The 27213-nt window shown below is 29.6% G+C and overlaps 1 protein-coding gene across 1 annotated transcript; it reads left to right on the top strand.

Annotated features, from left to right (window-relative positions):
• Positions 1 to 6554: 6554 nt before the first annotated feature.
• LOC148575341 (ATP-dependent DNA helicase 2 subunit KU80-like) lies at positions 6555 to 12016 on the top strand. The gene is made up of 12 exons (XM_088503948.1): positions 6555 to 6671; positions 6862 to 6954; positions 7079 to 7130; positions 7945 to 8076; positions 8312 to 8718; positions 9920 to 10134; positions 10238 to 10433; positions 10539 to 10745; positions 10901 to 11068; positions 11145 to 11450; positions 11563 to 11687; positions 11790 to 12016. Exons 1-12 carry the CDS (start codon positions 6657 to 6659, stop codon positions 11824 to 11826), a joined length of 1953 nt encoding a protein of 650 aa, XP_088360074.1. The 5' UTR covers positions 6555 to 6656; the 3' UTR covers positions 11827 to 12016.
• The last annotated feature ends 15197 nt before the right edge of the window (positions 12017 to 27213 follow it).

Here is a 27213-nt window from a genome sequence, read left to right as displayed (position 1 = left end):
TAACCCGGTTTGATATTGATATGGTAAAGTATAAAGTAAATAGACAAAAGTACACTTGATAGAATTTGGGATAGACTAAAGTACACACAAGATTGTAAACATCAAAGTACACCCGGAAAATTGTTTTCGATGGACAACATTGTCATGCCGTTAATGATTTTGTAAGACTTAGGGGCGTATTTTCAACTAAATCATCATGTGTTTCTTTTTTTCATACATATATTTCACACTTCTTTCTTTAACGTCAGTATTATTATTGTTGCCATTACGGTCGTCGTCGTTGTTGTTATTATTGTAACTGTTGTTATTATTGTTATTCCTACTGGTGTTGTTATTGTTGTTTAATTTATTCACTTTTTTTTTCATCCTCTTTTATTATCATTATTATTATCGTCTTGGTCGTCTTTATTATCTTCTTCTTCTATATATATTCATAAAACTAGAGTATGAAAATTTTAATGCACAACATATAAATTTTGGAGCAGAGCTCAGAAAATTTTAGTATAAAACACAAAAATTTTCGGAAGATCACATGTCGAGACTATCGACACCCAATCAACAAAGTAAAATAAAATACGCACTACAGTCAAAACATTAACACTCAACTAACAAAATACACTCAGTTAGGGGTGGCAAAATGAATAGTCCGCCCTACCAAAGACTTCATCAATAAAAAAGCCCATCGTGCGTGCCAAGTAAAGTGGACTCAAAATACCAGTCAGGCCTGGTTTTTATGACGGATTGGCGGGCTAACCTGCTTAACATTTAAAAAAAATAATAAACATATGAAAATTAAAAAATTAAATATAAATAAAAAATAGTCAAATTATAATACAATTTTTTCACTATCTTCTTTTAAATTTTTAACTTTAATAAAATTATTCAAAATAATATCTATAAATTGAATCATCTTTATTTTAATAAATAAGTCACATAATTTCAGTATATATATAAAAATCTAAAATAAATAAATAAAGTGAATTACAAAAAGAAGAACAAAAAGAAAAAAAATGAAAAATTTATGTTTAAAAATTATATGATTGTTAATTTTTGTATAATTAATCACTTTTTTATTATAAAAAAATCTTTGGCACCAAAACTCGCAGGTTTAGCGCAGTTTTTCGATATTGACAAGTTCAAAATCATAGCGTTTTTTGCTTTTGTTGGCGGATTCGACGAGTTCAGCCCGTTGTGTTACCTCTATGCATAGCACATAAATTTTAGTTGCAGTACAAAATTTTTTTGACAACATACTAAACATATTGACTTGGCAACTAACAAAATACATTTGCAGTAAAATTTTATGTGTTAGGTGCAAAAAATTCTGTGCTATATATAAATGATTTTTACTAAGTTTGTGTGATGTGCAAAAATTTTTGTGGGATTTTTTTATATAAATTAAATAATTCTATTATTTACCGATATAAACAATTTTCAACGTTTTTACCAAATTGCGTCGCATCTCATATTTCGTTTACACTGCATTTCGTTTACAGTGAGAACGAAATACGTGTAAAATAAATTCGTTTACACGGTAAACGAAATACATGTAAAATTAATTTGTTTACTGTGTAAAGGAAATACGTAGGATAAATTTTCAGCAGCTATAAACGGACGTGCAACCCATTGTTATTCTTCACAACAAGTTCACTACTTCTCCTACACCTTATTTTTTCGCAAATTAGCCATAATGTCTAGTAGTAGCGGATATTTGGTTGTATGTGTGTATCCCAATTGTCTTATGAGAAATGGTGATAATGAGGTCGTGTTTGAGTGTGAGAATCCCGTGTTGTTGCGCACACAGCGAGTTGCCTCGTTGTCGGAGCTGCATAGTCTGATATTGAGGAACGTCGCTGATAGTGGGAGAAAAGAGGTCGGACGGGTAGGGTATAGGCTACTAGTACTGATGGAAAATGGAAATTTTTTATTTTGTCTGTTTTGGCTGCATGGCGACGAGCATGTGCGGCTGATGTTTGACATCCATGGTAGAATCATGGCCGAACAAGTGATGGAGGCATGGAGCTCTCCGCAGAGGTTGGTGATGTTGGTGGTAGTGAATCTGGACAGTCGGACTTTTGTGTAGGATGATCCGCCTCTCGCACCACCGTCCATCCATGTTGCTAGTCCGTTGGATGGCATGGACGTTGACGGTGACGGATCTAACAAGGATTATGTTGCGGATAGCAACGACAGCGATTCGTCACAAGATGATGATGACGAGGAGGAGCTTGTGTACGAGATTCCGGTGGAGCCATCACACCGGTATCTTTTGCCGGCCCGCACCCAATTTCGGGGTTGTCGTCTGTGCCAAGTCATTATCATACATTGGATATGGATGTGGTGCAAGAGAAAAATCCATTTTTCAACACGAGTGAAGACGATTAAAAGTTAGATGGGGGTCTGGAGTTCAAGGTAGGCCACAGATTCAAAAGCAGAGATGCAGTACTGCAGAGGGTGAAGAATTACAGCATCCGTCGAAGTGCAGAGTACCGAGTACTGAAGTCTGATTGATTAAAGTACCATGTGTGTTGCCGACAACACGAAGCAGGCTGCCCTTGGAGTCTCCGCGTCGCTCTCCGACAGAATCTCGGATATTAGTAAATGTAAATGTCATCTATATTCTTAGCCATTACTTTTATGGTAAATGTACACAAACAATGTAGTTTTATTTCTTTAGGGAGGTTCGTAGGGTGGGAAGCGCGCACACGTGTCTAGCTCCCACCGACAGTTGGACAATACTCTCATCTGCCGTGTCATCCTCCGGTGATACAATCCAACCCGTCCGTGAGGATAGCCACCCTATAGGGTACAGTTAGACAAATCTATCACTTCAAACCCTCGTACAGAAAGGTGTGGATAGCAAAGTAGAAGGTAATTGTTCAGATATACAGTGATTGGGAGAAGTCATACAACAAGATGCCGAGGTTACTGCAGACACTACAGAATTATTGTCCCGAAACAGTATGTAATATCAATGTTGTTCCATATTATAATGGTCATCTCCTGGTACGTGATTGCAGTATGTTTGACAAGGTTTTTTAGACATTCCTTGCCTGTGTGAAAGCCTTCAAACACTGCAAGTCATTCATATTCGTCGATGGTACGCATCTGTATAAAAATTATGGTGAAATTTTATTTATGGGAATAACATAGAATGGGAATGGCAACATACTTTCTGTTTGTAATTATGAAATCCGAAATGACAGAGTTATAGTCTTTCTTCTTGACCAATCCGATACAATTTGATAAAAATTTTAAAAAGTTATTTATATCGATAAATAATAGAATTATTTAATTTATATAAAAAAATCTATAATTCAATTCGCTGGTATAATTTTATACATTTAATTTATTATACTTTTCTAATAGAACAAACAACAAAGCCATATACTCGTATATAGTTTTATCATTCAGTCAAACCACAAAATTTATTTGTGTTAGATTCATAATATTTTTTGAAAGAACCCAAAATAAAAAATAATACAAATCTAACACAAGAATAATACAAGAGTACTCTTAATATCATATAGTAATTATCAACAAGCAAATATATCAAATAACATAATAATAGAAATATATTAAAATAAAAAATATAAAAAAAATTTAATATAAAAAATAAAAATTACAAATCATTTAGACTAAAAAAATAATTTTATTATAATCATATATAAGGTACAATAGAATCTTAAATAAAACACAAATTATATATATAATTAGCTAAAACACTAAAATTTACAAATAAAAAATAAGATAAAAAGAGTAAAATGCTAAAATTATATCCAAAAATTTATATCGCTAATAAAAATAACTTTTAAAGATACGAATAATGATTTGAAAATAAAACAACCAATAAATATTATATTTTTTAAAAATAATAAAAAAATTTGGTATTTAATAAACACCTTATCCATTTAATTTCAATTTTTGTAGAGACATTTAAATAACTATTAGTATTTAGAAGGTGCACAAAAAGATTAAAGCAAATTTTGATTTTTAGAATATTTTTTAATTTAAAAAAACTTGATTATTCATAATAAAAAATTGTTTTAAAAAAATTACTTGATATAAAATTACTAAATTTTAAGAATGAAAAGATTTTATTTTTTTAATAATGCTTATAAAAAATTACATTAAAATTTAACTTTTAATTTTTAAAAAAATATATATTTAATATCTATTTATTTTTGTTGCATTTTTTAAAATTTTTAGAGATTTATTTGTTATTAGTAACTTTTAGAATTATTTTTGTCAACAATATGCCTTTTTGAGTATTATTTAATAATTTTACCCAAATAAAAAATACTCAAAATGAGAGCTATTGACAACAATTACCGAGACGGACAAACAAAGACACAAAATCGTGTTTGATAGATAAGATGTGTACAGAGACATTGTATCCAATGACACTAAATTAGTGTATTTTATGTCCATCCTAATAAAAAGGATATGAAGACACTAACAACAGATACAACTTATTTTTTATTTTTTTTTTCATTATTCTTGTTAATTTTTTATAATTATATTTTTTATTGTAATATTTTTTCTCAAATTTTTTGAATGAAAAAAATGAGAATAAATTAGATTTTTATAATTTGTTATAGTTTATCACTAAACAGAATATAAAATTTTGTATTTTTATCATTTGTATCTTATTATTAATATCTTGTCTTATCTTATTTTCAAAAATGAATGCAACAATATACAAAATACAAAGGAAAATTTACATAATTAAATTGTTTGACCTCTAAAATTACACAATTGTAATTTTATAAAATAGAAGACATAAATACATTTTTTCATATCTAACCGCTACAGAGACATGTAATCCGCTGCAAGCAGCCGCATATTAAGTTGGTGGTGTGCAATACAGCAATACAGAAATCACTAGAGACAGTGGTTTTTATTGAAGGGGTTTGTGGGGATGCGAGCGTAAACCGCTGGAAGCAGTAGCGATTTACGTTGAGTGGACATATTTTATGGTGACCAAGCTGAAACACCACATCTTAATAAATAAAAATTAATTTTTTATTTTTTTTCATTGATAAATAGAGAGTATTCAAATTTTCTTTTGGAGTTTAAAATAATAAAAAAATTTAGACTTAGTTAATAGTCAATGATACCCATAAAACATTTTTATTGAGAAAAAAATTTAGAATTTAAAAAAAAAATGGTCTTTTTAAAGATTTTTTTTCTTATAAAATTATAAAGTTAAGCTCTCCTTAAAATTCAACCTAACTTTGCTTCATTTTATATATATTTCTTACCTTACCGTTCACATACGTGATATTTAATCCTTCTCATGTATTATTCATGATGTCGTGGTTTATTTGGCATAGCATCAAGGAACTTTTGTTAAGCACCAATTTTTGTTATCCTTCTTAAATTTCTAACAAACTTTTGTCTTTTATATTTGTTATTTGTTATATATACGATAATAAAGTATATAAGTTAGAAAAATGTTAAAGCAATCAGAATTTATTAATTTTATTATATATTTTTAAATATTAATAATTAAAAATAATAAATTTTAATAATTTTTAAATATTTTTTATTTTTTAATTTTTATTTTATTTTTCAAAAAGCTATATCTTTTTCATTTAAATAATATTAAAAATTTAATTTTTTATAAAAAAATTAATTTATAATATTAACATATATGTCCACTCAACGTAAACTGCTACTGACTACTGTCTTCAGTGGTTTACGCTCGTAATCTCATACACATAAAACGTTATTGCCAGTAGCGGTTATACACAAGCCTCCTTCAACATAAATCGCTACTGTCTCTAGCGAATTCTGTATTGCACTCCACCAATATAATCTGCGGCTGCTTGCAGCGGATTACGTGTCTCTGTAAACCGCTACTGCCAATAGCGATTTCTATAAAGATATAAAAAAATATATTTATGTCTTCTACTTTATAAAGTTGCAATTATATAATTTTGGAGGTCAAACAATTCAATTATGTAAATTACCCAAATAAAAAATTAACTAAAATTTATGTTAAAGTGGACTATTCTGTATAAAAACGAAAATTCTATTTCCTTTTCTATCTCTTACCCTATAATTACTCTTTCATTCTCTGACTCTCTCAGCCACCCTCAAAAAATTTGATTAGGATATTAATAAATAGGTGCAGACCTATAAAGAGACAGCCTCCAAAATGGATTTAGGTCTCACTAAGAAGAGAAAATAAGTCCAATATTTTTCATTTAAGCTATTTATAATATATTGACTTAAAATAATATTTGATTACATATTATTTATTGAATTTTTTTATTGATATTTTATCATATGAGGTGCATAAATTATAAATTATATGTTATAAAATTTATTCTTGAAAATTTTGTAATTAAACTTTTATTAATATAGTATATAAGAATAACAATTACACGAAACAAAAAAAATCCTTAAATAGAATTATTATGTGTGAAAATCAAAGCAACCTACAATCCTACATGATGGATATTGCAAGAGACAAAGACAACAATCACAACATTACGCAATGGTAGGACACTTGTGACTTTTGGTATTTATAACCATCGAAGCGGTAACAGAAGAAAAAAAAAGAAAAAGAAAAAAACGAAGACAAACCATCACCTCAACTTAACACTATACTTTCTTCTTCAAGCTTAAATTTTTTTCTCTGCTTTTCCATGGCTAGGAACAAGGTTATCCAATCATATTCCTTTTTTCCTTTTTTGTATAAAAGAAATAACTTTTCCATTTTCATTGCCAAACTTTAGTCACATAGAGGTTTTGGCCTTTTGGGTTTTTCTGCTCTAATAAAAAGATGAATAACAGAAACCCATTTTTAAAAAATTCAAACTTTAATATGTATTTTGCTTATAATGATCACAGGAAGCTTTGGTTTTGCTGCTTGATGTGGGTCAATCCATGCATTCTGTTATTCCTGTAATTGAGAAGCTTTGTTCCATGCTTGTGCAGAAGAAGGTCTTCTATTCATTACTCCTATTGTTATTCTTCACCCACCTTGAGTTTTATTTTTGTTTAGTTGCAACATGCAACAATAACATTGCATGACCCTTTTCGTGTTTTTCTTTTAATTTATGCGCAGCTGATCTACAACAGGCATGATAAAGTGGGAGTTGTGTTATTTGGGACAAAAGGTTCTTACTTTGATCCTTATGATGTAAACAAAAGTTGTAGTGTACAATGTTCTCTTGGCATTTTTTTACATAATTTGGTGTTAAGTTTTGCACCGAAACAATAATAAGAATTCAGCATTTTCTAGCTTGAAAATGTTTGATCCTCTTCAACATTCTTCTAACTACTAAATAAAGAAAGAATTACTTGTTTTTTAAAATTTGAAGACATTGAGAGTATCTACAATTCTACATTTTAGTATTTAGGAGGATATATGGCAATGCTTTTGTGATACTATATCATTACTCTCACCATTGATTTTAGTATTTTAGTATTTGATCTCTCACCATTGATTTCATAGGTGAGACCAATAATAAATATGAAAGAGAAACTATTCAAGGGTAGAAGATCACACTTTACTCTCTAAAGTGAAATTCAAACTTTAGAGGATCCAAATCCCGATATATAAGTGGATTGTTGTATGATCAAATGGGGCTATTGTTTTTCTATCATGGATAGTAGTTATTGAACGGCTGATAGTAGATTAGTAGAGGTAGAACTCAATAAACATCCCTTGATTAACTTTTAGTAATGATACTGTGATTTTGCTTCTCATTCTTGGGGAATCTTGACACTGTCTGTGTTTAATTGTAATGAGTTTTTGCCATATTGATTTACCATTGTTGATGTTACTTATGCTATTCATATTGTCATGTACAATCTTCACACTATTGCTGTTTGTTTACTTTGATTCAGTGAGTTATCTTATTTTTTTTGTAACGAAGTTTGATCAAATTTAAAGGCCTCCCTCACCTGTGTTTACCTTCAAATTTTCAGAAACTTGTAACGAACTTACTTTGGAAGTTGGTGGTTATCGACATGTCGTGGTTTTGAAAAATCTTAAAGATGTGGATGGAGATATGGTTGAGGCTTTACAAAAACTGCCCCGAGGAACTAAAGATGGAGATTGTATCCGCAGAGCAATTGGTTTCATACTGTTGAAGCTTTTACTTGTTCAATGTTATGTTTTCCTAGTTGCTACTGATTAATAACCAGACCCTTTATAAATAAAAGTACACTTTGTGCAAGTTCTTTGACTTTAGACTATAATATTACATTAATTTATGACTCATGTGACAAATATTTTGTTCCATTACTATACTGTCTTTTTACCTTTTTGTGGATACCTTAATTCTGATATTAGTTCTTGATGCTATTGTTGTTGGCTTGGATATGCTGATAAAAATGTATCCTAAAGCTAATAAGGTGAAGAAACGACTCTGTCTTATTACGAATGCACAATGTCCAATAAAAGCATCTATGGAAGGAACAAAAGAAGAGCAAGTTACCACCATTGCTAAACAAATGTCTGTCCATGGCACAAGGATGGAAAGCATAATTGTGAGAGGAAAGCTTTGTCAGAAGAAGGCAAATAAGACTACAGCGAATGAGAATCATCGCCTTTTAAATATCTTTTCAGAGGAAACTTCTACAAGGATAGTGTATGTGGGGAATCCAGTTTCTTTGTTTGGTGCTCTTAAAACCCAGAATAAATCCCCACATACAGTTTTCAGAGGTGATCTTGAGCTAAGCTCAAACATGAAGATCAAGGTAAGAACTGTGGTATGATGTATAACATAAGTTCAATTTCTAGGCCTATGATGAAAATGTTTTTGATGTGTCATTGTTCGTTGTATTCATTTTTTTTACTCAATCCACCATTGATGATAAACCATTTGTTAAAGTAAAAGTTTCTCATTTCCATTGTTATATTAATTTAATTTTTAATAGGTAATGGGCCTATTTACTCTCTGTAAATAAATGATTATGAGTATTTCTAGATCATCCTAAAGTAAATAATTGATAAAAAATTGATAATTTCAATATCTTGGAATCTTAAAATGTAGTCAATTCTTACTTTACTTAATAATTAGGAGAATGATCAATGGAAGGATAATTGTTTTTCAATGATGATTGAATGCTCTAAGTTTGAGTTATCCATGGGCAATATGAACCTTTATCCCTGATTAAGTTGGATACTTTGAGCCATGGTGAACTGAGGATACTACTGTTTTTGTTTGCTTCTGTGCTGTGATTTGTGCTGCAAATACATGTTTTATCAGACTAATGATCCACTTATTGTATAAGTGTTTTATAGATTTTATATCTTGTCTAAGTCTATTATCGAGACAAATTTTATACCTATAATTATGAAAATATATAAGATTTATTAGTCTATTAGTTTAAAAAACTCATATTTTTATGATGAAATAATGTCATTTCTATTTATTATTTCAACAACCATGTCATATAAATATTATGTCTTGTCAATTATATTTTATTTCATACAATTAAGTTGTTTATAATTTTTTTTTATTTTTTGCATTCTATTTATATGTTTGTATATATTAATGTTATTTCTATTCTTCAGCTGTTTGTGGCATAAATTGATATTTTTTAATCCCTACGTAGATTTTTTTTTAATTTCCTACTATTCTTTAGAGTAATATGTTTTACATTGATTAATCCTTGGAATAAAATTCTCTAGAGAATTAGAATTCTATTTCATGTTTTGGTATAAAAAAATAGCATTGATTTCAATTCTAATGAGATTTCAATTCTACTGTTTTTGTTTGCTTCTGTGTTGTGCTTTGTGAAAATAAGTATCATATTTCTGGTATTGATTCAATTTTGGCTACTGCAATTTGCTATTTTGTTTGTGGTTATTTAAATCCAGTTGTGTGCAAAGAACAACATTGTAGAATTGATGATTACTTATTCATGTTTTCATGAAAACTTCCATGATAATCAGGTATGGGTGTATAAGAAAACAATAGAAGAGCTTCCCAATCTAAAGAAATGTTACGAATTTCCTGATATAGCTGTCCCTTCAGATCAAAGGGTCAGAGGTTATCATTATGGTCCTCAAATAGTTCCTATATCGAAGGTCGCGTTGGATGCTGTTAAGTTCAAACCTGAAAAGGGTGTTAAGCTTCTAGGATTTACTAATTCTTCTAATGTATTGAGGTAAAGATCATGTATACAAATATGCTTCATTTGATTTGAGTTTGCTAATGGAGAGTTCTTAATCATTATTCTATTTTCTCTTGTCCTACAATGTCTATTAAAGACACCACTACATGAAAGATGTCAATATCTTCATACCTGAACCGGAAAATAAGAAAGCCATGGTTGCGCTTTCTGCGCTAGCAAGGGCTATGAAGGAAATGAATAAGTTGGCGATACTACGTTGTGTGTGGCGACGGGGACAAACCAAAGTTGTTATTGGGGTCCTGATTCCGAATATATCTGATAAAGAAAATATTGTGAGTTTTGTCAATCTTCTTTTTTCATTTTTTAAGTTGGTTTACTTTCCCTACCTTGATTTGTTTTAAAATGACTTAACATATTCCAAGATCATGCTGTTGCAGCCTGATTCATTTTACTTCAATGTACTTCCTTTCGCCGAGGATGTGCGAGAGTTCCAGTTCCCTTCTTTTAGTAAGTTCCCAGCAGCACTACAGCCGAATCAGCAGCAGCTAGAGGCAGCATCTAACTTAGTAGAAATGCTTGATCTTGCACCATGTGGAAAAGAGAAAGCTTTGCTACCTGATCTTACACCAAATCCAGTCCTAGAGGCATGAATTCGCCCCATTTGTTTGTTTCTAGTTTATTTCCTACCTTTTTATTCTGTTTATTTTCATGTTTCAATTCTCTGTTGACTTTATTTTTTCTAAGAAGGATATGATTTTGACAAGTGGATCTTAAAACACACATTCATAAATCTTTTCAGCGCTTTTATCGTTGTCTTGAGCTGAAGTCGAAGAATCCAGGTGCTGCAGTACCCCCTATTGACGAGACACTCAAGAAAATTACAGAGCCTGATTCTAACCTGGTTTTGAAAAACAAGTCTGTGATAGACTCATTTCGGAGGTGTTTCGAGCCAAATGAAAATCCCAGGGTAAGAATGTACACTTTGCTCTTAGTTGTTATGGTCTGCAAACATAAACAACTTTTACATTCAAAATATCTTGCAGCATAAGAAATTGAGGCGTTTATTGCTTGAGAAGAGTTCTTCTAGCGAAGAAGATGGCAATGGAGACATTACCCCACTGCCTTCGAATCTCATCGAAGGTAAAGTCGAGAGCATCTGCAATCCTACTCCACCCCAAGTTTTTGAAGCCATGTCTGGAAGCAGAAATACTCAAGACTCTGTTGTGAAAGCAATCAATGATACGAGAAACAAAATATTTGAACTGATCGATGAATCAAATGATGGTGATAACTATCCTGAAGCATTGGAATGTTTAACAGCACTTCAAAAGAAGTGCATTGTTGATCAAGTTATCTATCTTACTTCTTATCACACTTTCAATCATCACTTTATATGTTAACTTTTTTATTTGAGGTTCATCTTTATATAACTGGTTAAACTTATCTGCATTTTCTCTGAAGGAATCAGAACAGTTCAACAATTTCCTTTGCCGTCTTTGGAACTTCAATAGAAACCTTCATAATTTCTGTGGATATCTTGCTTCTAGAGGACTCACCTTGATCCCCAAAGCAGATTTTTTGGACAGGTTTTTGCATTGTTTTACTTCCTTTGCTTGCATCTTGCATGATTCATTCATTGTTCATTTAATTTTTTTTTTCATAACTCAGTGTTGTGTTTCACCTTACAGCCAAGTTACTGAAAAAGATGAGCCAAAAGTTGAATGATTCCTCAGGTGGATGTGCTGAAATGGGTAGAGCTTTTTGATAATCATTTGTTAAAAATTAGAATAGATTGTCTAATACAGTTATATAAACATTTGTTTTGGAACATTTGGCAAAGTTTGTTTTGGAACATTAGGTTATAGCACTTGATTTTATTAATGAGAAATAAGCAAATAGAAAACTTGATATATAATTTATATTTCTTGAGGGTTTTGAATTTAACAAGCAAATACATGTTTTATCATACTAATGATCCACTTATTGTATAAGTGTTTTATTGATTTTATATCTTGTCTAAATCTATTATCGGGACAAATTTTATACCTATACTTATGAAAATATATAAGATTTATTAGTCTATTAGTTTAAAAAACTCATATTTTTATAATTAAGTAATATCATTTTCATTTATTATTTCAACAACTATGTCATATAAATATTATGTCTTGTCAATTATATTTTATTTCGTACAATTTATTTGTTTATAAATTTTTTTGTATTCTATTTATATGTTTGCATATATTAATGTTATTTTTATTCTTTAGACATTTGTGACATAAATTGATATTTTTTAATTTCTACTTAGAATTTTTTTTTAATTTCCTACTATTCTTTAGAGTAATATGTTTTACATTGATTAATCCTTGGAATAGAATTCTCTAGAGAATTAAAATTCTATTTCATATTTTGGTATAAAAAATAGCACTGATCTCAATTCTAATAAGATTTCAATTCTCATGTTAAGGCTATATATAAATTAGACTAAAATAAGTTTGATTTTTAATTCCATTTGATTTGTTCCTCTTTATATCCCATTTTGTGGAATTGCTCAAACACCCACACTTTATCAAAATAAAAAAAAAAGAAAAGAAAAAGGAATTCCTTAACAAAAATTGGAGAAAAAATAGATAACAAAAATGGCAGAATACGAAAAAAGAAAAGAAAAAGGAATTCCTTAACAAAAATTGGAGAAAAAATAGATAACAAAAATGGCAGAATACGAAGTGTGAAGGCAAACAATTGAAGAAAAAAAGCGCAGCAACGAAGAAGAAAATTCACAGTGAAGTGAACGATGAACCAACAAAAGATTTCTTAACATGAAATTTTTTTTATTTTTGTTTCGAAGATTTGTAACTTTTACTATTATTTAATTGTGGCTAATTAAACAGTTTTAATATTAAAAATTATACTTTAAATAATATCTATATAATTTTAATACATGATGAAGGTACAAATTGGATGTATTGGTTTTGCATGATTATAACAAATTGGATCGAACTTAGATTATCCTAAATTCTAAATCCTAGAAAATTTAAAAAATCTTAGAAAATTTTAAAATTTCTAAAAAATATCTCTGAAAAATCCTAAAAAATCCATTGTATTATCATACCAATCGATTAAATACGAAAATACTTTAATCACGTACAAAATTCAATCGATTTTGTTACCAAACTAATCGATTGAATTTTGAGAAAACTCGCTCTACAGCACAATTCAATAGCATTGTGTTACCATGCCAATCGATTAAATAAGAAAATATCCTTATTGCTTTGTGAAATTCAATCGATTGGACAACACTACCAATCGATTGAATAAGAAAAAACTTATATTCGATAGTGCAATTCAATCGATTGTGTTGTACGTTCGATCTATTAAATTACCAAGGAACACGATTTTCATGGCGTTTACAGAAAAAATTCGTTCGTATTGGCAAAATATTTATTAATAGAAGATCTATTTTATTGTTTATTTTTCTAATCATTAATAAAAATAATAGATAAATAATAAAGTAATAATTTATAAAATAGAGGATAGACTTAATAATTAAATAATATATAAAGAATTATATAATATTTTAAATTTTTAAAAATTAAATAATGAGTAATTTACGATTTATTATATTTATTGAGAATTTTATTTAAAAAAATATTTTTTTTTAAAATAATTAAATAAATTGTACGATACTTTGAATTTAAATTTATTAGATTTCTTAAATAATTTTTATTATGATGAGTTATTTCGAAAAAGATAAAAAAAATTTTAATTATTATTATTATTATTATTATTATTATTATTATTATTATTAAAAAGTTCAAAAAAAAAAAAAATACAAAGTGGCCGAAGCCACAAGAAAACAAAAGGAAGAATGAAATGTGGCTTGTATGCATGAAATTATATACATGATCATGACACATATACTTCTTTCATTTAATAATTAATAACACTTGGTTATAAATTATTATCAATCACCTTTCTTTCTTTAATTTGACCACCGAACTAAGCTTAAGGAAAATAAGAGAAAGAGAGACGGTGGGTGAGGGAGGGAAACCGTGACTTCCTTAATTTTTCGGCTTCGATTTTTTAGATTCGTAATTCCAATAAAAAATTTAATCCGATAAAAATATTTCTCTTTTTTTATATATTGGCGTTACTTTTATTCGATAGAAGTTGACAATAATGTAGCTTCTTTTCCTCTTGAGTTCGGTCAATTGGAGTTTTAGGAGGCACAAAAAATTTTTGCCATTTTCTTTTTCAGCAGTTCGGTCAAAATTTCTTCGAAAATCCCGTTGGTTTAATTTCATACGAAGGTAGGATTTTGGTAATTTTAATATGAATTAAATATATTCTTGATGTGTGATTATTGGTTTGATGACTATTGTTTGAGTTTGAATGAATTTATGTTGAATTATTGTTGTTGCTTGTGATTTGTTGGTTTGGCTATAAAGAATAGCTCAGCTGTGATTATTTTAATGATTTTGAAACTGTTGTGATATGGTATTTTGAAAAAAAATGATAAAATTTGGTGGTTGAAAAATTAAATTAAAAGTTGAGAAAAATCGGTAACTGAAAGACTCGAAAACGGATTAAAATACAAGTAATATTTTGAAAGGAAAGGATTAAGGGTTTCGGTTTTGGTATAAAAAAAAGATTAGTAATTACATTTTATTCTTGAAGGGTAATATTGTGTTTGTTTTTTTTGAAATAAATAGTGCTCAACACAACAAGGTGGAGCAGCAGAACATAAGTAATAGGCTACTAAACGTACAGACCACCATGGGTCAACACAAAAGTAAAGTACCCCTAGTCATCTTCGGCATTGCCATCAACAACCAGGAGGTTCACCACCAAACCACTCGTCGGAGAGCATAAAGGATCTGTTTATTATTTCCATCACCCCTTAGCCTTTATTATTGAAGACTCTACCATTCCTTTCTGTCCAAATTGCCCAAATAACAGCAAAAAACCCAATCAACCACCGCTTCCGCTCATTCTTTCTTTTGAAGCATTCGACCAGCTTTCAAAATGTTGCTTTATTGTACCCGGCATAGCCCATATCCTTCCAAGAGCGAATAGCCATGCACACCACACCTGCCAAGTGATCTCACAGCCAATAAATAGATGATAAGCAGATTCAACAGACTTACAACATAAAACATACATATTATCATGCTGGTCAATGACTCCTAATTTGCATAGCCTCTCCTTAGTATTCACCCTCTCAACCAAAATAAACCATGAAAATAACTCAACCTTTGGTGGAGCAAAACCCCTCCAAATAGCGCTAGTGAAGCTATAGCTCGCAATTTTCTCCGGGAGTGCTGCTTCCTGCATTACCTGCACAAAGGAATTAGTAGTAAAAATACCAGTTTTATCATATTTCTAAACCACCCTGTCCTCCCTCTCAGTTGTTATTCTAACTGACTGCAAGACCTCATGGAGTTGGTGTAAGAGCTCCAGCTCCCACTGAAATAATTCTCTCCTCCACTGGAAACTCCAGATCCATTCTAACCCATCCCAAAACCCGCACTCTCCTATAACAGATCCTGTGAGATTTGAGACCGAAAAAAGTCTTGGGAACATCTCTTTCAACCTTCCACCAGGCAACCAGATATCCTCCCAGAACTTGATTGTTCTGCCATTTCCTACATCCATAGATAACCCTCTGATCATCTTTTCTCTGATATGTGGCTCCCTGATCTGGAGCTGACAGATATCTCTCCAAGGGCCCCCTCTTGAAAGAATAGGCTGACCACACAGCATTACAGAGGGATTCATGCTGTTACAAGAGCAAACTACTCTCTTCCATAAGGGGCAATCCTCTTTCGAAAACCTCCACCACCACTTGAATAAAAGGGCTGTATTCCTAACCACTGCATCTCCCACTCCTAACCCACCCGCCTTTCTAGGAGCCATCACTATCTCCCATCTCACTAGTGGCATCCCTAATTTCCCATCCTCCTTACTCCACAAGAACCGTCTTTGCAGTGAGATCAACTTTTCTGCTACTGCCTTTGGCATCTTATACAGGTAATTGAGGTACATTTTGTAATTGTATAAGATTCTGGATAATAAATAAAGTACGAGAGTAAAAATAGGTATTTTATAAAAGTTTAGAGTTATATTTATAAATATGAAAATAAGTGAGGGTTCAAATATAGTTTTATAAAATATTAAGGTTAAAAATATAATATTAAAAAATTCATAATTTAAAAAATAATTAATAAAAATTTAAAAATAAAATTTTATAAACTACATTTCAAGAATATATATATATATATAATATTAGTTATTTACTATTTAAATTATTCTATTTTTATTATTATTAACATTTTATTACGAATATTAAGTGGTAGAAATATTATCTATCTACTTAATATACTAAAACTGGGTTTTTCCCCAGCTACTAAAGGTGACGTGTCGATCTCTCATGCCTCCGTTTTCCCTCCAAAACGAATAATTTTTTTTCTATTCTAAATTATTTTATTGTAATTATATTATAATTAATACTAAATGAATAATATATAATTATACTAATTTAGCAACATATCTTCATTATAATTATATCAAATCAATATTTAATGCACTATTAAACTACTTATCAATTATCAATTAAAAATACTTTTAATAATTTTAATGATAATAATAATATCAATAATAGTAATAATAATAATAATAAATCTTTGTTATTCAATTCACGTATATCAAATAATTTTTATAAATTATTTTATAAAAAATATCTTTAATATAATTATATTATAATTAATATTTAATAAATAATATATAATTATACTAATTTAGAAACATATCTTCATTATAATTGTATCAAATCAAAATTTAATGCATTATTAAAAAATTACCTTAATAATAGATAATTTACATATTTATTTTTGTTTTACTAAAGTCTATATATAGTGTTTTCCTGTGGTACATGAATTTAAATTTGAGAGTCAATTTATAATTTTATATTTAGTGTTTTTTTTTACTACTTCATAGAATAAGAATGTATTCTTTGTTTTTTATTGAAGTTGATCCTTTTAAAGTACAATTTATAATTTTTTATAATATTTTTCATATACTCATTCTATTATATTATTCTTTTGATAATTTTTTTTTTGTTATTACTCTAAGTTATTCTTATCGTCTAATGTTCCAGTTCGATTGTCTTTTGCTACAATCATTTATAATGCATCACATCCATGAAATACCTCATCGAGTTGTCTTCACTGATTCGGGTTCCAACTACATGAATGTAAGAGTTCAAAGAAGAGGCAATAGTCTCTACTTTACCGAAGGATGGTTGGATCTACTCACCTATTATGACCAACCCAATGGAATGTGGTTAAAGTTAGATTTTTTAGGAGGAGCTTGATTTTTTATTGAGGAATTGCATCCACGTAACTTTATAGGGCAAGTTCAAGTTCCATCCCCTCCATGCTTTTTACGTCTGCCCGAAAATCTTCGAAGTGGAGCACATAATGAAATTGAATTCCCTCAATTTCAGTTCAGTTTTGCTAAATTCGTGACAAATTCAGATATGCAATTTCAACGATTGGTAATATATTTAAATTTTCTTAGTTTAAGCTGTTCATTATTAGAATAATTTTTTAACATATTTTGATTTTTTTTCAGAAATTACCAGCTTTTTTTTGCATGCATGCAATGCCATTGAGGGGGAATAAGAGTTAGTTTGGTTTCTCGGTGTGGCAATTCTATACCTTACCGCATTGCATGGATAGCGGATGATGAAGCTTATTTAACAAGAGGATGGTCTGATTTTGCATGAATTCTAAATATTGAAACTTACGATATTATTTCAGTTGGTTGTCGTTACAAGAATGATTCTATACTATAGGTGACTAAGGACTAGAATAGGTTCAATATTGTTTAGGTAATTTGGTTTTACTATTAGTATTTGATTAAATTATAATTATAGAGTTTTAAATTATTGCCTCAATTTATATATTACGATTATTTTTTGTGGATGTGCTATTTTTAAATAATTTAATAAAATAAAATAGTGTCAGATATTATTAAGTTTATTTTTATCCTTATTTTTTTATTTGTATTTTCATTATAATTATTAATAATAGTATTATTATCTGGGTAAATAATATAATTTCAAATTATTACTTGAAATATAAATAATATATGGAAATCTATTGAGTAAATCAATGATTTTGCACCTTAATAATTTGACAATTATTACTCCATTAACCAGTTAATTAAATTAGTAATAACAATTTCCAATTTCAAGTTTTGTATATTAAGTAGTTATTAAAAACTGGGTAATAACGATTTACACGGGAAAATCATTGATAAATTCAATTAACCATATAGAAGATAATATACTAATAGTTTTAGTATATTATTTATGGCAAGCGAAATTATTTCCTCAGATTTTCTATTAAAATTAAAATTAGTAATAGTTTAAAAAAAGGTTTATTAATAAAATTACTAATAGTCACATTTTTATACACATGATATATGTTTTCTATATATTATTTAAAAAATATAATAAAACATGAATAATGAATGAGTATGTTATTTCTTCGATTAGCTAATTAATGTAAAATCGAGTACCTTTTTTATTCGATTGAGGTCATATTCTGTTTGGTGAAAGTTTCAATCACCTTAATTAAATCCTGTCTTTGTGCCTTAACTTATACAAGTAATAATATATTATATATTATTTGGTATATCTAAGTAGTTATTTCCCATAGCGAAAATGTAAAAAATCCTATTAAGGTTTATTGCCAAATAATTAGTAGATGAATAATAGCAGATTATATTATTTTCGGAAAGTATTTTCATTATAATTATATCAAATTAATATTTAATTATGATAAAATATTTTAATTATAATTATATCATAGAATTATAATAATTACGATATTTATGTTATATATTTTAATCATTTATGTACGTAAATAATTAGAAATCAATCAAATCAAATTATCACGGTAAATAATATGTTGTATATTATTACGGAAAATAATTCGTAGATAAAATTGAAATTACACCCATGTCATATAATTATAATTGATTAATTGGTATAAAATGAAATTATACCCGTGTCATGAGTAATAATCTAAATAATTATATCTTAACAAAATATAATTTGAAATAATTTATAAACAATTATCTTAACAAAAATAATTATTTAATAATTGATTTAAAAATCAATGCAAAAAATAATTTTTAATAATAGTATTATTAACCGGGTAAATAATATATGGAAATCAATTGAGTAAATTAATGATTTTGCACCTTAATAATTTGACAATTATTACTCAATTAACCAATTAATTAAATTAGTAATAACAATTTTCAATTTCAAATTTTGTATATTAAGTAATTATTAAAAATTGGGTAATAACGATTTACACGGAAAAATCATTGATAAATTCAATTAACCATAAAGAAGATAATATACTAACAATTTTAGTATATTATTTATGGCAAGGAAAATTATTTCCTCAAATTAAATTTTATATAATTATAGTAAATCTCTATAATTAAAGCAATACAAAATTGCTTCATATATAGTAATAATATTATACATATTTATATATCTCTTTTTTTATTTTTTTTTAAAATATTGACATATAATTAATGTAAAAAATATATAATATTAAACTGTTTTGTTGTGCATATATATGAATTTATATAATAACCCGTATAATTTATACGTATCGCATAATACATATGTCAAAAAAAGATTCCATAATTTTTGAAAACCACTGTTTTGTTATATGAAATTGAAATTGAAATTAAATAATTTCTATTTATATAATTTTTTTTCTATTAGTATTAAGTATCTCTATTAAAAATTCATATCGTTTGTAATTAGTATATATATATATATATATATATATATATATATATATATATATATATATATATATATATATATATATATATATATATAAAAGTCGTAATAGTCAATTGTTTCAATTATTTTTTATCTACAAAATTTGTACCTTATTTGTATTTCTTTTTCTCTTTATTATTTTTCATATCTAATGACTACAAGTTATGATTTTATCAACAGTATTACGTGTAGTAGATTATGTAATGAAAAGGCTTGAAAAATAAAGGTAAGGATTATAAGGTTATGAAAAGTTCCATTCAAATTTGACAAGAGTAAGACAGCTTATCTAAAAATGGTTCTCATAGATGATAAAGTAGGTTGATTATTCTACATGATTTCTTCGAGTGATACTAGGTCCAGTTTATATATATTTACTGTTCACATTTTAACTTTATTTCGTGAGTAAACTCTTGGAGGAATCAACCACAGTGCGATTTAATAGAGTTGTAAGTGCTAATAATCTTCGTTTTTAATTTGTTTTACAGTGTGATAAAATTCATTGTTCAGTGAAGAATTATTTGGCAAAGATGTTTGAGAATGATCTGATCGAGGGGAAAGTTTATGTCTTCTCAAATTTTCTGATTGAGAAATCAAGCGAAATTTATCTTCCGACTACACATGTGTGTAGAATAACCTTTAAGAAGGAGTCACGTATAGTAAATACGATCGATGATCGTAACATTCCTGACAATCATTTCAATTTTCTCGATTATGCTGATATATTGAGACAAACAAATGAAAAAGCTAACTTATTTGGTGCGTAGCTAATTTGTATTATTATTATTATTATTATTATTATTATTATTATTATTATTATTATTATTATTATTATTATTATTATTATTATTATTATTATTATTATTATTATGTTGTTGTTGTTGTTTCATTTATTTGTCTTTAATTTCATGCTTTTAATTCATCTTTTTTTTAAAATTAGATGTTATTGGACTCTTAACCGAAAAAGGAGAACTTATAAAATCATATTGAGTATTACTAGATTATTTATGGTCATATTGAGTATATATGCCTGATTTATTGAAAAAAGTAGATTAAATAACTATTTTATAGTTAATACAATTAACACTATATTAAGAAAAGAAAAATAACGCATACAAGTTATTCTTTTATTAATTAAATTATTATAATTAAAATAAAATTTAACATAAAAATTTAAAATTATAATTTCAATCTTATCACGTGCATGGCACGGGTGATTAAACTTGTTAATATTATTATAAGTTAGAGAAAAGCAACCAGAGTGGTCTTAAAAGCTTTGAAAAACGCAGACTTAATTAAAGTACTTTATAATTCTTTTTCATAAGACACTTAAGGAAAGACGAGGAAATGATGCGAGGATAAATTATATTGTAAAATGATAAGAAAGATAAGAAAGAAAGAAAGAACGAAAAGAAAATGAGATAAGTAAAGATATGGTGGTGAGCCCACTGAGATTCACTTTCTAGAGATACATCAACCACTCCAAGAGATGGTCACACCTATAAGACAGAGGTTGCTTACAAAGGTTATCAATACATACATTGGCTAGAAAGAGCCTCACCTATAAGACAGAGGTTGTTTACAGATGTTATGTTTGCATACATCGACTCAAGAGAGTCGCACCTGTAAGACAGAGGTTGCTTACAGAGGTTATGATATTGGAAACCAAACTCAGATAAAGGTTACTGAGTTAAGTGAAAATATAATTCAATAAATAACCGAGAACAAAAAAATTAAAAGAATAAAAGAAAAATACTAAAGGACCTCTGTCATAGGAGAGTAGAGAGCAAATACTAAAAGAATCTAAAGAACCTCTGCCACAGGAGAGCAGAGGGCAGGAATGAAAGAATGTATTAACTAAAGGGATCTCTACCGCAGTAGAGTAGAGAGCAAAGATTGAAAAGAAATTGAATGCTGTTTGGGCCTTAGTGCCAAGTGTCTAGTGGAGACGGCGATACGTAACGCTCACTTAATACTATAAGGACGGTTCAGTGAGGACGGCAATACGTAACGCTCACTGGAGACTGGAAGGAAGGTTCTCCCATGAGGACGGCGATACGTAACGCTCATGGAGGGGATGTTGGCTGAGATAAGGACGGCGGTATGAAACGCTTATCTCAGAACTAGTGTCGGGAATCGGGCAACAAACCGACACATGAACTCATGGCCTGTATAGGATTAGACATGCATCATACTTCTTTGCGCATATTTGTTTGTGATTATGTTTTCTATGATTGTGTGTGCTTGTGATTGGATTTCTATGTTCTGTAATTGCTTATTTGGATTATACTTTGTTGACTGTTATTATTGACTGGGAACATAATGGAACGAACTTAACTGTACACCCCAACCCTACTAAGAACTCTCCAATTCTTACCCCTATCTCCACCCCTTTCAGCTACAGGTGCGAAGGTTTAGTGCAGAACTACAAGAGCATAGAAGATTATGTTTACAAGTTGAGTTGTTAGATTTTATTTTTCCCTCGTCATTTATTGTTTTAGTTTTTAGAGGGTAGAAATTATATTTGAGGATCTTTGAGTAAGTCTATGTATATAATGCTATGCGGATATATATGATTTTGTGATTAAATGTTTTAAAGTACCGACTCTTCGTTTTCTTGGTGAAAGTTTCAGTTCGTATTCACGAATGCTCAATATTAAATAAAAATAGTATAGAATAAAAAAGTTTAGAGGTAAGTAACATTTGAGCTTTTAGTGCGATCATGAAGTACTAAAAGTTAAGGTGTTATAAATTAAGTTGTAGTTAAAATTAAATAAAGACTATTTATTAATTATTAAAAAACTTAAAAAAATATTTTGTTATTGGACCATTTAATAATCCAAACGTTCTGAAAGTATCGAATTTTATGCCTAATTTATTTAAGCAAGTGTAGGAATTCGAATTCCAAAAATAAATATGAATTGACTTATTAAACATAACAAATTAAGGCAAAAAAATTTTGATATGGAAGCAAAATAAGTGATATATTTTAACATGGTAATTTTTGGTGTTTTTTTAAATTATGGGAGTACACAAATCAGTCCCTCCGATTTGTGTTGAAAAAGTTGAAAAAAATTCAGAGTACACAAATCGGAGGGTCCGATTTGTGTTAAAAATTTGAAAAAACTCAGAGTACACAACTCGGACCCACACGAGTTCTTTGGTCATGAAATTCCATGCGAGTTCTTTAGTCATGAAATTTTGCTTCACCATGGTCCGATTTGCAGCTGAGGGACACAACTCGCAGGGTCCGAGTTCTGCTTCATCTGATCCCACAACGAGGTGAAGCACCCCTCCTCCCCATACGCGAGTTCAACACTTCTTTTGGTTCCATATTCAAATTAAAAACTCACAAATTAACAATGCTAATATATTTTAGAAAAAACATCTTTTTTTTTTATCGAAGATATGGAGACTCGAACTCGCAACCTCTTAATTGAGTATGGGGAGATTATGCCATTTGAACTATTACTTCTCGACAGAAAAAGCATCCTTTTACAACTCTATAAAAAGTGTGTATTTTATCAATCACACAATTTAGGAAAGAAAATTGTTGATAGAAAAGTGGAGTCTCATCATTAATTTTTTTTTTAAGAGAAACGTTAGAGGACATACGAAATAATTAACTTTTTTAGTTCTTTGGGGAATATTGTTTCTTTAATTTTTAATTTTTACATTGCGTAAATGATTTTTTACCTTGAATTTAGATATTTTAAAGTAAAAATTATTATAAACTTTTGCTTCTACAATTTCATCTTTGTTGTAAAATAAATAAAGAAAATGTATTAAATATAAAAAAGATATATAAATAGAAGACTCTAATATTAATATAATTAGCTCAATAACAATAATTTATATATGTATTTACTAATATTATATATATATAAAGAGAGAGAAGTATTCAGTATAAAGAGAGAGAATATTTGTTATTATTGTGTATTATTCTTCATATTAGACTCTCTATTTATAGGCGTACAAAAATTAAAGTTTCAGATGCAATTAACTTCAGTCTTCCTTTGATAGTCTAAACTTTTCAAATCAAAAAGTTAGCTGCCCAAACATTAATGGGCATCCACCTCATGCCTTATCACAACACTCCCCCTAGGATGACCATTCAAGATTATGTCTCGTTAAAACCTTACTAAAGAAAAACACAATGGAAAAAAGACTTTAGTGAAGGAAAAAGAGTATGATATCCTTTATGATGGGGACTGCCTCGTTAAAAACCTTATCAAGAAAAACCCAATGGGAAAAAACCTGACCAAGAAAAAAAAGTATAGTTTCTCCCTCTTGTCGACATCATTTAATATCTCGAAATCGGCGCATCCCAATCTGATGTACCAATCTTTTAAAGGAGGATTTTGGGAGTGACTTTGTAAATAAATATGTCAAATTATCACTTGAGCGGATCTGTTGGATATGAGGATATCAATTGTCCCTTGATTTTGAAAATCATGAGTGAAGAAGAATTTAGGAGAAATATGCTTTGTTCTATCACCTTTAATGTATCCACCTTTAAGTTGAGCAATGCTTGCTGTATTATCTTCAAATAGGACAGTTGAAGCTATCTTATGATCAATCAGTCCACATGATGACAGAATATATTGGATCAAACTCCTGAACCAAAAACACTCACGACTAGCTTTATGTATCACTAGTATTTCAGCATGATTAGAGGAGGTTGATGCTATCGTCTATTTCGTGGACCTCTATGATATAGCTATACCACCATATGTGAACAGGTATCCTGATTGAGATCCCCCTTTGTGTGGATCAGACAAGTATTCAGCATCTGCATAGCCAACTAATTGTGACTTGGATTCATATGGGTAAAACAATCCCATATCAACCGTTCCATGAAGATATCGAAAGATTTGTTTGATTCCATTCCAAGGTCTTCTCGTTGGAGAGGAACTATATCTTGCTAGTAAATTCATAGCAAATGATATATCGGGTCTTGTATTATTAGCAAGATACATTAGCACTCCAATGGCACTAAGATATGGTACTTCAGGACCAAGGATATCTTCATTTTCTTCCTTAGCACGGAATTGATCCTTTTCCACATCCAAAGATCTTACGATCATTGGGTACTTAACGGATGTGACTTATCCATATAAAATCTCTTCAAGATCTTTTTTGTGTATGTTGTTTGATGAATAAAGATCTCATTTTTTGTATGCTCGAACTGCAAGTCGAGACAAAATTTAGTCTTTCCAAGATCTTTCATTTCAAGCTCTTCTATTAGAGTTTTTATAATTGTTGGAATCTCTTCAAGAGTTCTAATGATATTTAAATCCTCAACGTACACAGCAATTATAATGAATCCAGATGCAGATTTCTTTATGAAAATACATGGGTAGATATCATCATTCTTAAATCCATTTTTGGCCAGATACTTAGAAAGATGATTATACCACATACGTCCAAATTGCTTCTGACCATATAAAGATCTTTTCAATTTAATTGAGTATAATTGTAACACCCTACCACACAAAATCTTATGCTTAAGTCATAAGACAGAGGTGATGAGGTATTACAACCTCTAAGAGTAAAATTATATATATAATATAGTGAAAAAGGTCTATAACTAGGAGTCTTTGAAGGAAACTTTAAAACAAAAGTCGTAACACTCACGTAAAAGAAAACTTGCATACGAAGAAATGCAAGAGATATGTATATGAATAATAAAAAAGGAGTTTCAAAGATATAATTAACAAATCGACAACTTGTTTTTCCGAGTCAACCTCTAAGAGGGATAAATATAAAATACAAGGTAGAGATCCTATATACATACATAAATATAAACAAAGATACAACCCTAAGTCCCAAGAGTTCTTCGCTTCATCAGCGTCTCTAGAATACAGAGTGGTGCTTCTCAACCTGCATCTGAAAAACCACAAATATTGTATGAGATGAGAACCGGGGGTTCTCAGTATGGTTAAGGTGCCCACATATATAATAAATAAGGTCCCGGAAAAGTCGAAGGCGATCCTAGAACCCCGACACTCAGATATGATATAATCTTAAAGAAAATAACTAAACCATAAAATTTGGTTATAACGCTCTAAGACATCCAAGTCACAATATAACTCTAACCCTTGCTTCCACTTTCACCTAACATAACATTCTAAGGCATTTTACCGCTTACTAATAAATCCTTGTTAACCAACCTTTACCACTGGTTCAACCAGTCACGGCCTAAGGCCCAAATCAAACCAACCCGGCCTCTGGCCCAAATAAATTCAACCCGGCTTCTAGCCCAAATAAACTCTACCCGGCCTCCGGCCCTTTTCAAAATAATTCATCATTATTATCAGTCCACCACCAAAGTACCCAAAAGAGAAAAATAATCACAAACACAAGGAAATACAGGACAAACATATTTAAAGAACAGTTACAGCAAGTATCACAATTACCAGTTATACAGAATTTATCAGATAGGTAGACTAAAACAAGTATGCACACCCAAATAAAGCAAACAAATGCAACATGATTCATGCCTGTCCTACTGGCCGTGAGCTCACGTGTCGGTTAAATCGCCAAAATCCGACACATCTGGTAGCTAACCCAGACATTTGTCTCTAGGTTGCGCATATCCAGGAGGATCATAAATGAAGGAGAGTGCCTTTCCACATCGAAGGAGTGTGCCTTTCTACCTTGCAACTAGAGAAGAATATGGGGGAAACAATACGAAGGAGAGTACCTTTCCATATTTCCCACATCCTCATCACGACAAGAGAGAGAACTTCTGTCCTCAACTTGCCATCCAAACATATTTTCAAGTTAACACGCAAGCGGGATCGCACCTAGACCTTGCCATCTTGACCATTTCGGCCACATATACATCTTGACCATTCCGGCCACACACAATCATCCCCAATCTCATCATTAACTTCTCAATTTGGTTACTCTAGACCTTCCTTTACTTTCAAGTAACCTCCCTTTCCAATTTCCATTGCTTAATCTCATCATACCTCAATTATAAACAATTCTCATGCATAACCTCAAGAAGACCATCAACAATCCATCATCTATACACATTTATTATTCTCAATTTATCAACCATCATTAAATCATCATTTAACATTCAAATTTCCATTCTCAACAATAAACAACAAATCCATATTCAACTTGGTTGACAATTATCAACAAGGCACTAATCAATTTACACCCTCGCACATTCATTCCTAGCCTATGGTCATCTAGCCTAAGTTTTCACAAGATATTATATATTAAAT

This window comes from Arachis ipaensis, chromosome B2, assembly GCF_059453495.1.
Source record: "Arachis ipaensis isolate K30076 ecotype BB chromosome B2, ASM5945349v1, whole genome shotgun sequence".
NCBI lineage: Eukaryota > Viridiplantae > Streptophyta > Magnoliopsida > Fabales > Fabaceae > Arachis > Arachis ipaensis.
Note: the sequence above shows the minus strand (reverse complement) of the source record. Positions and strands in the feature narration are given on the sequence as shown.